Here is a 17,212-nt window from a genome sequence, read left to right on the forward strand (position 1 = left end):
TTTTTATATGTTTACAAACTCCATTTTATGTCTTCTGTCTTTATAACTTTTGCCTATTTTTCTATTTGATTATTGATATTTATCTTTCTGATGTGTAGAAGTTCTTTATACGGTTAAAAAAAATTCCCTGGCCAAGCTTGCTTGTGTATATTTCTGTGTTAATTATAGAGTCAGCTTGTCTAGGGACCAAACCCAGTGAACTAAAAATCAATCCTGTTGGTATTTTTATTGTGTTTGTGTCAAATTTATGGATGACTTAGGGAGAACTGGCATTTCCATAATGTCTCACCTTATTTCTCAAGAACATAATATGTCTTTGCATTTGTTTAAGTGAGTCATTATGGTGATAAAGGACACTGTCTTAACTTTTTCTATTAAGTTTCTGATGTTTTCCTATTAAAATATGTTGGCTTTGAGATAAATCTATATTGTATCATGTTAAGAACTAGTCACCTATTGCTCTTATTGAGGTTTGTATCATGAGAGGATGTCTTTTACCAATTATTTTTGTGTATCTGGTGACTCATGTATTTTTTGTTTGTTTTCATCTGTGAATATGATGAATTTTAAGTATTGTTGTTGTTGCTCAGTCACTAAGTCGTGTTCAACTCTGCAACCCTGTGGACTGCAGCACGCCAGGCTTCCCTGTCCTTCAGTATCTTCTGGAGTTTGCTCAAACTCATGTCCACTGAGTCAGTGATGCTGTCTAACCATCTCATCCTCTGCCACCCTCTTCTCCTTTTGCCTTCAATCTTTCCCAGCTTCAGGGTCTTTCCCAGTGTGTTGGCTCTTCCCATCAGGTGGCCAGAGTATTGGATTTCAACTTTAGCATCAACCCTTCCAATGAATATTCAGCGTTGATTTCTTTTAGGATTAACTGGTTTGATCTCCCTGCTGTACAAGGGACTCTCAAGAGCTTTCTCCAGCACCACTGTTCAAAAGCATCAGTTCTTCAGTGCTCAGCTTCTCTAGCGTCCAACTCTCATATCTGTACATGACTGTTGGAAAAACCATAACTTTGACTAGGTGGACCTTTTTCAGCAAAGTGATGTCTCTGCTTTGTAAAATGTTGTCTGTGTTTGTCATAGTTTTTGTTCCAAGGAGGAAGTGTCTTTAATTTCATGGTTGCAGTCACGTCCGCAGTGATTTTGGAGCCCAAGAAAATAAAATCTGTCACTGCTTCTACTTTTTACCTTCTGTTTGCTGTAAAGGAATGGGACCAGATGCTTGACCTTAGTTTTTTGAATGTTGAGTTTTAAGCCAACTTTTTCATTCTCCTCTTTGACCCTCAGGAGGCCCTCCTCTTTGACCCTCAGGAGGCTCTTTAGTTCCTCTTCGCTTTCTGTCATCGGCGTGGTATCATCTGTATATCTGAGGTTGTTAATATTTCTCCCAGCAGTAGACTTCTGCATACTGAACTATCCTTGTACTCCTGGAGTAAGTTCTACTTCGTCATGTTATTCTTTTAAAATGCTGCTGGATTTTGATTCTTTTTCCTTATATCGATCTTCCTCAACTTTCAGTGGGATTATCTCACAATAAACCCATTTTAAGTTGAAAATAGCATAAGTCAAAACTGCATTTAATACACATAACCAACTGAACATCATTGTTTACCTTAGCCTGCCTTAAACCTGCTTGGAACACCTACATTAGTCTGCAGTTGAGTAGAATCACCTAACACAAAGTATATTGTAATAAAGTGCTGAGTATCTCATGTAATTTACTGGATATTATACTGAAAGTGGAAATTAGAATGGTTTGTATGCATACTGAGTAGTTACCAGTGTATTGGTTCTCCACCCTCCTGATCACGAGGCTGACTTGGAGTGGCCGCCGCCTAGCATCACAACAGTACTTTTCTGCATACTGCTAGCCCCCAATGGGACCAAAATTCAGCATCGAAGTATGGTTGCAACTCAATGCTTATTGTTCACACCATGGTAAAGTTGAAAAATCATTAAGTTGAGCCATAGTTAAGTTGGGGACTGTCTATACTATTAATATATTTAGAAATTATGCATTGGTTTTGGATGTGAGACTGGTGTGTGTGTGTGTGTGTGTATTGGATTTGATACATATTCTTGTCTTTATGAAAAGAATCTGGACACTTCTTTTATGTTCTTGAACAATTTATAATTTATTGAAGTTACACGCTTCTCAACTGTTTGATAGAATTTTCCTTTGCAACTCTTTAGTCCTGTGCTCTTTCACAACTTCTATACGGTCTGTGGCTTTTTAAGCTGTTCTGCCTCTTCTGGGGTCAGTTTTGGCCATTCAAGTTTTCCTAAAAACCTGTGCAGATTTTCTGATGTAGTTACATGAAACTGAACAAAATGATCATCTTTAACTTTCTTTGATATCTGTGGTTATTTCCTTGCCACTTTCAGGTTCTTTTTATCAAAAACATAAATGACATGTTAAAATATTTTAAAGAATGTGTTTTTTTTTAAATGATGCAAATAGAATGTATAGTTCACTTATCCATATTTTATTAAAACTTCAGTTATTCTTAAGGTAACTATGAAACTCAGAACTTTAGATGAAACATTCCTGACAACTGTCTTCTCTTTTGACAGGCCCTGAAGAGGAAAGTGAGGATGACCCTCAGCTTGAAGGCAGAGATCCTGATATTTGGCACGTTGGTTTTAAGATCTCGTGGGACATAGAGACACCTGGGTTGGCGATACCCCTTCACCAAGGAGACTGCTATTTTATGCTTGGTAATGCGAGGATCAAAGCTATACCTGATGCTCTAGTGTCTTAAGTTTTAGATTATTGGGTACATATTTTGCATATGTCTTTTGAAGTAAACTTTGTAAGTTTTTCATATGATAATGAAGCTTCTGCATGTAACTTGTTTTTTTTTTTCTTTTTAAGATGTTGCTAATTTTAAAAGTTGCTTTTCTTTTCATTCTAAGTGTTGATGGCGTTCCCCAAAGTACTAAGCAGTTTTCAAGATTTTTTTCATCAGAGCTACTAAATCATCTCAATCACCTTATTAATGTGAAGTTTTAAAAAATATGTCCCTGTCTCTGTAGGTTTTTAGTGAAAGTTTTTTCCAGTTTTGAATTTAGTTTCCTCTCCAGAACAGCTGACCTGACAACACAGCCTCTTCCTCTGCTCCCTGCCCCCCTACTCCCTCCCACTGAGTTCCCCTCATTTGCCTCATCTAGTTCTTTGGGAAACAGTATTTCAGCCATGGTCAGCCTCACTGAAGCTACGAAGTTTGGGGAGCTTCACTTTTTGTTTCTTAGCTCTTAAGTTTTTTTGTTTGTTTGTTTATTTTTAGACTTTCTGTTTGCTTTCTGAGGCACAGCATGCAAACAACATCCTTTTTTCCTTACAGAGCCACTCAGGGTTTATTTTGTCCATGGCTCTCACTCCTAATTATTTTGGGGTTAATCTCACTCTTTCCTGCCTAGGGGAATCTACTCATGTGTTTGGTTTTAGAGCCAGGAACATTAAGGCTCAAACCCAGTATTTATAGTAAGAATTATCTCCCAATAATAGAGTGTCTGAAGAGGGTCCTCTATGTGCTTCATAAGTTTCTGTAGGAGATACTGGAAATGGATAACACTTGGTCCTTGCTTTCTAGGAATTATGAGTTTGGGGTAGCCATTCAGTCATGACCTCACTAAATGTTTTCCAGATTTCATTCATTCGCACACTAGCTTCAAGTTTCTTGCCATATTCCTCTGTTACCCATACTATTATTGTTGTTGTTGTTTAGTTGGTAAGTCTAGTCTGACTCTTTGAGACCCCATGGACTGCAGCATGCCAGGCTTCCCTGTCCTTTACTGTTTCCCGGAGTTTGAACAAATCTGAACAGATTCATGTCCATTGAGCTGGTGATGCTATCTAACCATCTCATCCTCTGTCATCCCCTTCTCCTTTTGCCTTCAATCTTTCCCAGCATCAGAGTCTTTTCCAGTGAGTTGGCTGTTCCCATCAGGGGGCCAAAGTATTAAAGCTTCAGCTTTAGCATCAGTCAGGGTTGATTTCTGTTAGGATTGACTGATTTGATCTCCTTGCAGTCCATGGGACTCTCAAGAGTCTTCTTCAGCACATTATTACTTATGTAATATTTCTCTCTAGATAAACTCTTTTATTTTCCTAAACGGAAATGAGTTTATTTTAGGTGATTTTATATCTGAAATGGAAAAACCAGTATCACTTGACATAATTAGAAGAATCGTACAGAGTGAAAGTAAAGTCGTCTTAGTATCTGGTGCTTTTGTTTGCTGAAGACCCTGAGACTCAGGCCTGTCCTGTCTTCAGTGACTATTAGGGAGAGGTGTTAACCCAATCATGGTACCAATTTTGGGCTTTCTCCTTTTCGTCAGCGGGAAGATTGGAAGATCACGATGCAGGGAATTACTTTCTCACCGTGCGATTCAGTAGTGAGTTCTTACATCCTTCTCATGGCGGAGTCCTGCATCTGTTGCCCCCTGTCCTTTTGTTGTTCTCGTTCGGTCATTAGGTCGTGTCCAACTCTCTGCGACCCCAGGGACTGTAGCCTGCCAGGCTCCTCTCCTCCACTATCTCCTGGAGTTTGCTCAGATTCATGTCCATTGAGTTGGTGATGCTGTCTAACCATCTCATCCTCTGATCTAAGTAAGCTCCAACTCTCTTGCCTTCTGTTTGCTTGTTGCTTTCCAGTTTACAGATCAGTTTCACATAAGCCGTCCCATCAGTCTCCAAACAGCCTTGCTAGGGAGATGGTGCAGGGTATCAATCTGTTTTTAAGTAATTTGCCCAAGGTCACTCAGTTCGTGTGAGGCAGAACAGAGGGCAGTATGTGGTTGCATGTTTCTTATTTGGTGCTTTTCTTGCTCTCAAAGGGACCATTTAGGTTTGAACCCAATTCATGGAAGATCTCTAGGTGGGAATACTTTTAGGGGTAAGGTCATCTCTTCATATGCCCGGCTCCTGCTTGTCTCAGGATTTGAGTTTCTATCCTCAAGTCTTTGCCCCATCGTTGAGCATCATTTATAGGTAAAACAGATTCTTACTTCATTTTTTAATATACCACCCAGATGTGGATATTTACCATGAATATAAATAGGTTGTCATTTCAGCCAGTAAATCACTTTCCTTTTGGGTACTCTGTTTGAGTTCTGTTAATATTTTGCATCTTTAAAAGTAATGGGAGTCAGAATAGTGCTATTTTAAATAGCTTTATTAACTTTCTATGTATGAAAGTAGTAAATGACTTTGTAAAGGTTCAGCTACTTTCCATTTATTTAGTAACATCTCATGTTTTCTGATTGAAAAAAGTAGTATATGCTCATTGTAGAGAAAAGAAACTCTGAAAAGTATAAAGTGAAATGAAGAAAATAAAAATCAGGTTCATGCCTGTTTTGGTGCTTTCCTTTTCAGACTTTTTCCAACGTGTACATAAATATGTACCTGGAATGGCAGTTGTTGGTGTCTTCATTACTAAGTCATGTCTGACTCTTCTGTGACCCTATGGACTGTAGCCCGCCAGGCTCCTCTGTCTGTGGGATTTCCCAGGCAAGAATAATGGACTGGGTTGCCATTTCCTACTCCAGGGCCTCTTCCTGACTCAGGGGTCGAACCTGTGTCTTCTGTCTTCTCAGGCGGATTCTTTACCACTGAGCCACCAGGGAAGCCCAGGAATAACAGTAGTATGTGAATAACAGCTATGTTTACTGTAGACTAATGACAAGTCAGGCCTTCTGTGAATCTTCTCAGTAACCCTGAGAAGTAGATACCAGCTCTGTTGAGAAAGAAGAAGATCAGATTAGATCAATGTAGTGACTTAGCCATGGTTACACAGTGGGAAAGAATCATGGATTGAAACTTGTCACCTTAGCCCACCTGTGCTCTGATACCTGTGTCAGGCCGTCCGGACCCCGCACCTGGAGGCCCTCTGCACCCCTGTCCAGCACTGACCCCTGCTCTGGGCTTCTCTGCCTTCCTCAGTGTGATGCCTCTGCCTTACCTGAAGGCTTAAGACTCAGTTGTTCAGAAGGGCAGAAAAGAAGGTGATGATGGTGGTCTGTTTGCTTCTTTCTTTTCCAGTTCATTTTTTAAAAATTATTTATTCATTTATTTGTTTTTGGCTTGTTGCTCCCTGCGGGCTTTCTGTAGTTGTGGCGAGCAGGGGCTACTCTTCCTTGCAGTCCGTGGGCTTCTCACGGTGGCTTCTCTTGTTGGAGAGCCCCGGCTCTAGGGCGCATGAGCTTCAGTAGTTGGGGCTCCCAGGCTCTAAAGCATGGACTCAGTAGTTGTAGCCCATGGGCTTAGTTGCTCCGAAGCATGTGAGATCTTCCCAGATCAGAGATTGAACCAGTGTCCCCTGCATTGCAAGGGGAACTCTTAACTGCTAGACTACCAAAGAAGCCCTCCATTTCTTTTTAAAGTTATGTTTTTCTTGGCTCAGAAATTACATTAAAAATGAAAATATTAAATAATTGCATTGTCCTTTTAACTTACATATTATAATGAATATACATTTTTAGAATATACATTGCTTCCACTTAGCTGTTGTAGGTGATAAAGGAAGAGTAGTTATCATTTTATAGTAGCTGATATCTGCGACATAACATCTAGTTCTGATTTCCAAACTCCTGCCTTCAGATAAAGGTGAAATAACTGATAACTTAGTGAACTAGGCCAAGCATAGCACACTGCACCTCAAGTTTGTGCTTGGAATCTGTTTTCTTATTAAAATGTCATATTCGATTTCTAAAATGACTTGTCCCGCATCTTCTTTTAGGCTAAACAAAACAAAAATAAAAGCAACCATGGTCGAAAGCTCCTTTCCTCTTTACTTTTTAAAAGCCAAGGACTCTAAAGAACCCTGTCCCGGGATCCCTGCCCTGTGCTGATACCTGAAATCTGAACTTCATAGCACTTTTGAAAAGGAAACAGTTTAGCTCAATTTATAATAATATATTGGTCTGCAGAGGAAGTGCCGACCGAACCCTGCTGTCTCAAGTCAGTCCTCCAGGGGTGTCTGATGGGGAGCTTGTCGGGTGCCTGTAATAAATCCATGGCCTGTGGAGCTGAGTGAAGGCCCTGCTGGCAGTGCCTGAGGACACGCTTAACTGGGGTTGTCACGGTTTTACTTTTAGATTGGAATCTTTGCCCTAATCTCAGAGTTAGACATGACCAGATTTGCAAGCAGATTTACAATTTTCACTAATTTTTCCATCCAGGACTTCAAAACACACTTAGAGAAGAGGAAAAAAAAAAGTACACTCTGGTCTTTCTCAGAATGGGATGATTTACTTTGCCACAGATGTTTTCCATAGACTGAAGGCAACCAGGGAGTTAGGGACTTAAAAGGGGCTTAGAGACAAACTGTAGGTTTGTTTTTTGTGTGGAACCGATTATACAGTTCAAGGGACATCATCCAAATCATGTTCATTAAGCTGGAGCCAAGTGTAGAGGTGGGATGGTTCAGGACAAAGGTGAGTGCTAGGTAAACGTTTTGGACAAACCTCCTCCTCTCACCCCTTTGTTATTATTATTTTTCACATATGACTCTTCATGACTCTGTTCTTTCTGCTCTCTTTACTTTTATTTCCTTACATTCAACTACATCTCATTTTCACATGTTGTTATTGTACCAATTAGCTATTTCAGAGCTGCAGTTGCCAGGTAAAAATTGCATAACAAAAAAGAGAACAGCAATATAAATTGAAATGCACAGTATCTCCTTTTTGGGTTGGCGTTCCCTCACCAACAGTTTAGGGTGGAATAATAGAAAGGCCAGGTGACTTTTAGGTATAGGGTGGAATAATAGAAAGGTCAGGTGACTTTTAGGTATAGGGTGGAATAATAGAAAGGTCAGGTGACTAGGTTCCCTCAGGTTCCCCTGTTGTCTGTGGGCTGTGCATTGTTAACACTGCTCTGAGCCTCTGGCTCCAGTGAAAAGCCGGTGCTTCATGACACTTGCTTCCCAGGGTTATTGTGAAGTCAAATAAAAAAGTATAGGGGACCTATTTGCAGGGCAGGAGTAGAGACACAGATGCAGAGAGTGGACTTGTGGACACAACAGGGAAGGAGAGGCTGCGATGAATTGAGAAAGTAGCACTGAAATGTATACACTGCTGCTGCTGTTGCTGCTAAGTCGCTTCAGTGTCCAACCCTGTGCGCCCCATAGACGGCAGCCCACCAGGCTCCGTCCCTGGGATTCTCCAGGCAAGAACACTGGAGTGGGTTGCCATTTCCTTCTCCAATGCATGAAAGTGAGAAGTGAAAGTGAAGTCGCTCAGTCGTGTCCAACTCTTCGTGACGCCGTGGACTGCAGCCCACCAGGCTCCTCCGTCCATGGGGTTTTCCAGGCAAGAGTGCTGGAGTGGGTGCCATCGCCTTCTCCGGAAATGTATGCACTACCATGTGTAAGATAGATAGCTAGTGGGAAGTTGCTGTTTAGCACAGAGTCAGCTCAGTGCTCTGTGATGGCCTAGAGGGGTGGAAGCGAGACTCAAGACGGAGGGACACATGTATGCATTTGGCTGATTCACTTTGTTATATGGCAGAAACCAATACAACATTGTAAAGCAGTTATTCTCCAATTAAAAAGAAATTTAAAAAGAAGTATAGAGACTTCCCTGGTGGTCTAGTGGTTAAGACTGAGTTTCCAATGCAGGGGACGTGGATTCAAGTCAATCCCTGGTTGGGGAACTAAGCTGTCACATGCTATGGGGCAACAACAACAACAAAAAAAAATTAAAAGAAATTTAAAACATTTTTTAAAAAGAGAAAGTTTGTGGAAAGCGCTTTCTGAAATACAACTTGAACATGGGGACTCATTATGGAGATTGGGACCTGGGTCATGGTGTATTGGAAAACCAGTGATGGGGAGGGCGACAGAAGAGTGCTGAGTGCTGGGTTCTTACCCCACTCTGTGCCCTGAGCTTGGTCGGCTTTGCACCTAATCGTTCCATGCATATATTTCTGTAGCCACATAGAGGAACTACAAGCAAGGGAAATCGCCCCGATTGATTCTTGGGGCTGGGAAAAGTTGCCATCTGGCCATTGTTGTATCAGAGCTCTGTGGCAACCGCAGTCTTGCCTCAGTGGGGGTCGGATTTACTTATAGAGCCTGACCTGTGGTTTTCTCCTTGATGAGGTTCACCTTCTCTGAAATATCTACGGCTTAGAACAGCAAGACCCGGTGCACTGTGAACGTTTGATGTGGTGTAACCTGAAAATGTGCCATGCGTCTATTTCGGGAGTCAACACGAGCAGTAGAGCTGGAGTTTGTAGCTCTGTGAGCAGGAAGAGCAGGGGCCTCTAGGAGTTTAAAAGTCTCTTGACTGAGGCTCTTCTGGGGCTTCATGTGGAGACCATGATAGCTTTGTAAATCCTCCAGGTGTCCGTCAGTCCTGCCCTGTCTTAGACCTTTTGTTCAAAGGAAAAGGCTTGTGTTATTTTTTCCTCTGACCCCTTTCCCTCCCTCCTCCAACCTCTGACTGACCAGCTGAAGTAAAAAAGACCTCTAATATATGGCTTAATCATAAATTCTAAATAATTATACTTTATTACCTCTCATGGGTCTTGAAATGTAGGTGCTACATTCTGCTTTCTGCCGAGGCAAGGGAATAATACAGAAACAGTAGTAAATTATAACTTCAGGCTGCAGTCGTAAGCTTGAGGAATTGCCATTTAAGTGGAAAGCGCTTGAACAGCCAAATGAGCACCTGTCATGTTTATTTTCACTCTGAAAAGTAGAAACGTGACAGGATAGTTTCAGCTGCTTGTCCAGTGTGAACTTGGCGTGTTCTCCTTCCCTGCTCAGCAACCGCAGTATCTGCTTCTTGCTATTCACTTTTTTTTTTTTTTTTTCAGGATTGAGGATGTGTCTCTCCTGAAACTTTTTGCTCTAAAATATGCCCCTAAATGCTGACATTTTCAAACTTGGGGTTTCTGACTTGATATCCCTGGTGGCTCAGATGGTAAGGAATCTGCTGCAATGCAGGAGACCCAGATTTGATCCCTGGGGAGGGAAGATCCCCTGGAGAAGGAAATGGCGGCCTACTCTAGTATTCTTGCCTGAGAAATCCCATGGACAGAGGAGCCTGGCGGGTTGCAGTCTATGGGATAGCAAAGAGTTGGGCACGACTCAGCAGCTAACACATACTTTACACACCAAGTTTTTTGGTGTTCGGACAAACTGGAGCGAGGACAAGGCTGGTGTCATAGGCTCTGAGGGTAGGAACCTGAGTGTATTCCTAGGTCCTTGGAAGGATCTGCCACTTTCTTATCATATCTAGTCTTTTTGTTTATTTCTGTAGTATTTCTGTTGTGAACGTTACTTGAAGTGTGTGTGATGAGTACCTCCTGAGGGCCAGGCACTGAGCTGGAGGTTTTGATACATTTTATTTATTTCTCATAACAAACCTGTGAGGTGTGTAATCGTCCCCTTCTAGTCACCTTTTTTTTTTTTCCCCCAGAAAAAGAAAATTGATGGGGATGGACTGCTAGTGGGCAGTATATGGTTTCTTTTAGGAGTATGAAAATACTCTCAAATTAGTTTTTGGTGATGCCTGTACAATTCTGTGAATGCACTAAAATGCAGTGAGTTGTATATTTTCAATGAGTGAACTATTTGATATGTGAATTGTGTCTCCGTAAAGCTCCATAAAGTGAAAATATTAGTTGCTCAGTCGTGTCTGACTCTTTGTGACCCCATAGACTGTAGCCCGCCAGGCTCCTCTGTCCATGGGATTCTCCAGGCAAGGATACTGGTGTGGGTTGCCATTTTCTGCTCCAGGCGATCTTCTCGACCCAGGGATCGAACCCAGGTCTCCTGCACTGCAGGCGGATTCTTTACCGCCTGAGCCACCAGCACCAGGAAGCAGGTATGTGAATTGTATCTCCGTAAAGCTCCATAAAACCCCTTTTTAAAAAGGAAATTGAGGCTCAGAGAGGTAAAATCACTTGCTCAAGGTGACATATTTAGTGAAGCTTATGTTTAAGTCCAGATTTTTCTGAGACCAAACCTATTCTTTCTTCTGTGGAACTGTGCTAGCTCTACTAATTATATCGTTGTGGAATCTTTTTCTTTAAAAATGTGGGAAAAAAGAATATTAGTTGACCAACTAATAGATGAATACACATATATTCTCACTGTTAAGGATTCAGATAATATGGAAGTGCGTAGAATAAAATGTGGAAGTACTCTTATCTTCTGTCTCTTCCTTTTATAAGCATTAACATTAATAGTCATGTAGATATATTTATGTTACAGCTGCTTTTTTAAAAAACACAAATGGGACAGTACAGTCTTGTGTTAGTTGAGTACCTAGGCTTTGTTGGACTTACAAACTACTTGGCCTTAAGATTGTACTTTCAGAACAGAACTCATTTGTATGTAGGGGACTTATTGTGTGTTAGTATGTACATATGTGTATATGTGTGTGTGTGTATATACTACTTAGTTTTTTTAACTTAATAATATGCCTTGGAGATTTTTTCATGTCAGTACCTCATCCATATTATTGTTGGTATTATAATAAAAGTAATATATGTACTAGGAAGTAAAAATTTAAACAGTGGAGGTTGATCCAGAATGAAAAGGGAAAAACTCTTTGCCACCTACCCCCAAGTTCCATTTCTTAGATGTAAGTACTTTTCACTGTATTCACATTTTAGTCTTTAGGCGATTCTTTCCTGCTTAACTGTTAAAATATCCTTAATACTTCAATTTTTTCATTTAACAACTTTAAGGCCTATCAGTCTTTCATGAAGAAAAACTTTTGTCAGTTTATGTTTATTTTTAAGGGTTTTTTTTTTTCTCTTAATTGATCAACTTTATACCAAGACATAGATGCTCTCTCTTGACTTCTGGTATTTCAGCCATATCATTGCCTTCATATTTTTGAACTGTATGTTTACAGGCTCATCTGTAATCTTGATAAGAGGACCGTGCTTTCTCTGTATACTGACAGTGTACAGTGTGTATTAACAGTGCTTATGTGTGTGTTATTAATTGTAGAACCAAATGGGGTGACTGGACTCATACATAGAAGATCCCATCCACTGTAATCACTAAACTTACATCAGTTGAAAGAACATGTTGCAAATGTCAGATCAAGTTTCAGACCTCATCAAAAGCTCAGGATCGTGCTCCATTATTTAGGTGGTTTTGTGTTTGAGCTGTGGCTTTCTTGCTGGTCAGTTCTCCCTCTCCCCCTGGAGTTCATCCCCGCCTTTCTCTGCTTTTACTGCCTGGAGAATCATGCTATGGTGCTGGCTGCTAATAGATGTTGTATCATACTACTTATTTAATGTTTTGATAAACACTGCCTTCTTCAAACCCATCTGACACTCTTATACTGAGATTGCTTCTCATTGCACTCCTAGGAGAATTCCGTTGTCACTCAGGTCCTGTGTCTTCGTTCTTTTTCTGGAATTTTCTAAAAATGCCTTCTGACTACTATATTTTAGATTCCCCAAAATGTGTACCCTCTCTAGGACCTACCATAGTACTTTGAACATGGTAGGTGCTTTAATAAATATTGAATCAATGAGTGAAATTCCTCTTCATTCATGGCAGTATGGGCAAAAGGAAATATTTATTCTATCCTTAAAAGCTCCTGGCTGGAAAAGGTTTTGAAGACCCCTGCCAAAACAGATGGCCATTCATCTTATATTCTGGGATCTCTAGAGACAGCTTTTAGAATCTTCCATGACAGTCGATTCCTTCAGTGACCCATGCTTTACTTCCTCATAACTAATCCAGATAACGATATGGCATCATAGAATTTTCCAAATGACACAGTGTCTGGATCAATCTATACATTCTCTTTCACATTTTTTTTTTAATAAGAACACCATCAAAGGTAAAAAAAAGTGCCTATGTGTTTTTTTTTAAAGCTGAGGATGAATATATTACTATGAATTATGAAGACCTTTTAATCTCTTACGGTTCATTCAATCAGTCATGCGGTATTGAGATATTTCTCCATACGGATTGGGTAGGTGGACTGTTCCCCATTGAGTGGCAGTCTCTCTCTCTGTCTCTTTTTTAATACTTATTTATTTGCTTTTGTGGGATCTTTCTTTGCCTTGCTGGCTCTTCACTGCAGTGTTGGCTCTCTGGTTGTGGAGCTTGGGCTTCGTTGCCCCACAACATGTGAGATCTTAGTTCCCTAGCCAGGGATTGAATGGAGTCCCCTGCATTGGAAGGTGCATTCTTAACTACTGGACCACCAGGGAAGTCCCTGCCTGGCAGTCTTACTGTGCCCTCTTTGGCTATTGTGTTATCTCTACAGCATAATTCATAAAAGTGTAGGCTATGGGGAGGAATTTTTCAGGCTTTTAATTTGATTGCATATACTGTGTGTGCTTTTTGCTCCTTCTGTAAAAACAGTGGGAGAATGACCATGGATGAAACCTTAAAAAAAATGTATTTATTTAGTTGATTTTTGTTGACTGAGCTCAGGACTAGACCAGGAATGAATCTGCCTTTCTTGAATCAGTCAGTTCCTGCAGCAGATTTCAAGCAGATTATGTCCTCATTGGGCTTCCTTGGTGGCTCAGTGGTAAAGAATCCGCCTGCAATGCAGGAGATGAAGGAGACGCAAGTTCGATCCCTGGGTGGGGAAAATGTCCTGGAGAAGGAAATGGCAACCCTCTCGAGTATTCTTGCCTAGAGAATCCCATGGACAGAGGAGCCTGGCAGGCTACAGTCCCTGGGGTTGCAAGAGTTGGACATGATTTGGCGACTAAGCCACCGCCACTGTCGTGGTGGTACTATACCCCCATTAAACTGTCTCTGTGGGATAATTCTTCTAGGCCCAATAAACATTTCAACTTTTGTTTTTTGGACACAGTTCGAGGCTTTCGGGATCTTAGTTCTCTAATGATTTCTAGCCATGGCATCAAAAGTGCCAGGAAATTTCCTACAAATTTTAAAAAGTTACAAATTATTGTCACTTATTATAGTGACTTTGTCCTAAAACCGATCCTGGCATAACTCTTTCCCCTTACATTTTCGTATTGTTCCCTCCACCTTGTTATATTTTCTCCTTCATTCTAGGTACACATATAACTCACCTGTTTAGGGTTGACATTAAAAAAATTTAATAGCCACAATGACAGTGACACCAGCTATTCAGTGTGATTGCCATAACTCTCTTTCCTCTCCAGACTGTAGCAATTGATATAGAAGTCTTACCTATGGGAGCTAAGGTTTTTCAGAGCCACTATTAAATATATTTTTGTACTGTACACAGCACTTAGTGCCTTGTACAGGATAGGAACTTGCCAAGTATCTGGAGAGAACAGCCTTATTTCCTCCCTAAGTATTAGCCAGAAACCTTATCTTGAGTTTCTGTGGGGGCTCAGATGGTAAAGAATCTGCCTGCAGTGCAGGAGACCAGGGTTCAATCCCTGGGTCAGGAAGATGCCCTTGAGAAGGGAATGGCAACACACTCCAGTATTCATGCCTGGAGAATTACATGGACAGAAGAGCCTGGTAGGCTGTAGTCCTTGGAGTCACAGAGTTGAACATGACTGAGCAACTAACACTTTTGCTTTTTTTTTTTAAAAAAAAAAAACTATCTTCAATTGCCAATGGAAAATCAGATATTGAAATAGGAGTGACTAAAGAAAGTAGTCAAAAGGTATTTTAAGGAACAGAACTGAAAAGTTTAAGTGGCTTACTTCAGTTTCATTCATTCGCTTTACTTGGAAGTTCTGGGGCCTGGAGTTCACTGGAGCAGTGGCTTTGTATATTCAAAGTGGGAAGAAAAGAGACTTCATTCAAGTTTTCGGTTAACCTAACCTTCTCATCTCTCCATTCTCATGATCCCCTCTGCCCTTCTGTCTCATGGGAAGAGTTGCTACCAGGATGAGAAAAGGCAGCCCTTCCTAAAGTGGGATTAAAGTTCCTTTTGCTGATTTAGAAATCAAGAATGAATGATTAACCTCAAGAATGTATTCTCTTCTCAGCCCAACAATAAACTAAGCATTCCATGAGAGTTAATCTCAGAAAACAAAGAAGGAGAAAGGTGTGTGCCCTGAGGTCATCTTCACCTCTGTACCTGTTTCTATGAAAGAGGTTTCAGTCCCCTGGAAAATTATACTGCAAAAGATGTATAAAATGGACCAAAGCTCTTATTGCTCTTACTGATTGCAGTGTTCTTTCATTTCTGTTTGGGGAATGAATATCTCTTTTCTGAGGACCTCTTCATTCAGCCTTCCCTTTTGCATTAAAAAAAATCGTCATACTTCCTGTTTTATTTTCTATTGTTAAGTACAAAAGTAATAATGTATGCTGTCCAGTCAAAGATGCTGTGAAGGACTTCTCTGGAGGTTCCGTGGTTAAGGATCCACCTTTCAGTGCAGGGGACATGGGTTCCATCCCTGGTCCAGGAAAATCCCACATTCTGCAGGGCACCTAAGCCCCTGTGCCACAACTGCAAAGCCTGCGCTCTAGAGCCCGTGAGCCACAACTGTTAAATCCATGAGCTGAAGCTACTTAACTCTGCACCCCAGAGTCCGTGCTCTGCAGCAGAGAAGCCATCGCAGTGAGTAGCCCATGCACTGCAACTAGAGAAAGCCTGTGTGCAGTGGTGAAGACCCACCCCGCCAAATTTAAATATATAGATAAACTCCCCCAAAACAAACTATCAATTTTAAGATGTGCTCTAAATTCAGAGATGCTAAAAATGAAATATTAGAATTGATGCACACTATAAAGAATTTGTAAACTATAAGAAAGTGTAAATTGGATAACAAAAATACATCATATAATATGACCACACAGAGATAGAAACATTCATGACTATTTGATGTGATTCCTTCTAGCATTTTTTCCCTATACCTGAGAAAATGTTTTCTAAGTATGGGAAAATTAATATCAGATTATATGGTATTAGATATAATTTTAATATGATATTAATATCATATTAGATATAATGTTTAGAAAATTAATATATTAGATATGTTTGGGAATACCAGACCACCTTACCTGTCTCCTGAGAATCCTGTATGTAAGTCAAGAAGCAACAATTGGAACTGGATGTGGAACACTTGACTGGTTCAAAATTGAGAAATGAGTGCATCAAGCCTGTATATTGTCACCTTCCTTATTTAACTTATATGCAGAGTACATCATATGAAATGCCGGGCTGAATGAATTGCAAACTGGAATCAAGATTGCTGGGAGAAATAACAATCTCAGATATGCAGATGATGCCACTCTAATGGCAGAGAGCGAAGTGGAACTTAAGAGCTTCTTGATGAAGGTGAAAGAGGAGAGTGAAAAAACTGGCTTAAAACTCAGCATTCAGAAAACTGAGATCATGGCATCCGGTCCCATCACTTCATGGCAAATAGGTGGGACACAATGGAAACAGCAACACTCTTTATTTTCTTGGACTCCAAAATCACTGCAGATGGTGACTGCAGCCATGAAATTAAAAGACGCTTGCTCCTTGGAAGGAAAGTTATCAAACCTAGACAGTGTATTAAAAAGCAGAGACATCACTTTGCCGGCAAAGGTGAACATGGTCAAAGCTAAAGTTTTTCCAGTAGTCATGTATGGATGTGAGAGCTGGACCATAAAGAAGGCTGAGTGTTGAATAATTGATGCCTTTGATTTGTGATGCTAGCAAAGACACTTGAGAGTCCCTTGGACTGCAAGGAGATCAAACCAGTCAATCCTAAAGGAAATCAAGCTTGAATATTCATTGGAAGGACTGATGCTGAAGCTGAAGCTCCAGTACTTTAGCCACCTGATGTGAAGAGCCTACTCGTTAGGAAAGATCTTGATGCTAGGAAAGATTGAAGGCAAGAGGAGAAGGGAACAACAAGGATGAGATGGTTGGATGGTATTACCAACTCAATGGATATGGGTTTGAGCAAACTCCAGGACATAGTGAAGGATAGGGAAGCTTGGTGTGCTACAGTCCATGGGGTCACAGAGTCGGATGCAACTGAGCAACAGCAACAACAACAATAATGTTTTATATCTTGTTTTTTTCCGAATAGTTTTATGTCTTTTTTCTCCAATACTTGTATATCTTGAATATTTTTCCTTGTTAAATATTCCTCGAAAATGTGATTTTTTAAAAATGGCTTAAATAGGAGTCCTCTACTTTTGTCATGCCGTTTATTACCAGTGCCTTGGTATCAAATATATCTCTCTGGTGAACATCTTTGTACCTAATCTTTGTCTGCACCTATAGTTATTCCTCTAGGAAGAGTTACTAGAAGTGAGCCA

The 17,212-nt window shown here is 40.5% G+C and overlaps 1 protein-coding gene across 4 annotated transcripts in view; it reads left to right on the plus strand.

Moving 5' to 3' along the window:
* Nucleotides 1-17,212, plus strand: part of FTO (FTO alpha-ketoglutarate dependent dioxygenase) — a 426,388-nt gene that overhangs the window by 143,609 nt on the left and 265,567 nt on the right. For all 4 annotated transcript variants that reach the window (XM_042230687.2, XM_027977360.3, XM_060397832.1 and 1 more), the window contains 1 exon segment: nt 2,580-2,723. In XM_042230687.2, coding sequence (XP_042086621.1) covers nt 2,580-2,723 — 144 coding nt within the window.

The sequence above is a fragment of the Ovis aries genome, chromosome 14 (assembly GCF_016772045.2).
Source record: "Ovis aries strain OAR_USU_Benz2616 breed Rambouillet chromosome 14, ARS-UI_Ramb_v3.0, whole genome shotgun sequence".
Lineage (NCBI taxonomy): Eukaryota > Metazoa > Chordata > Mammalia > Artiodactyla > Bovidae > Ovis > Ovis aries.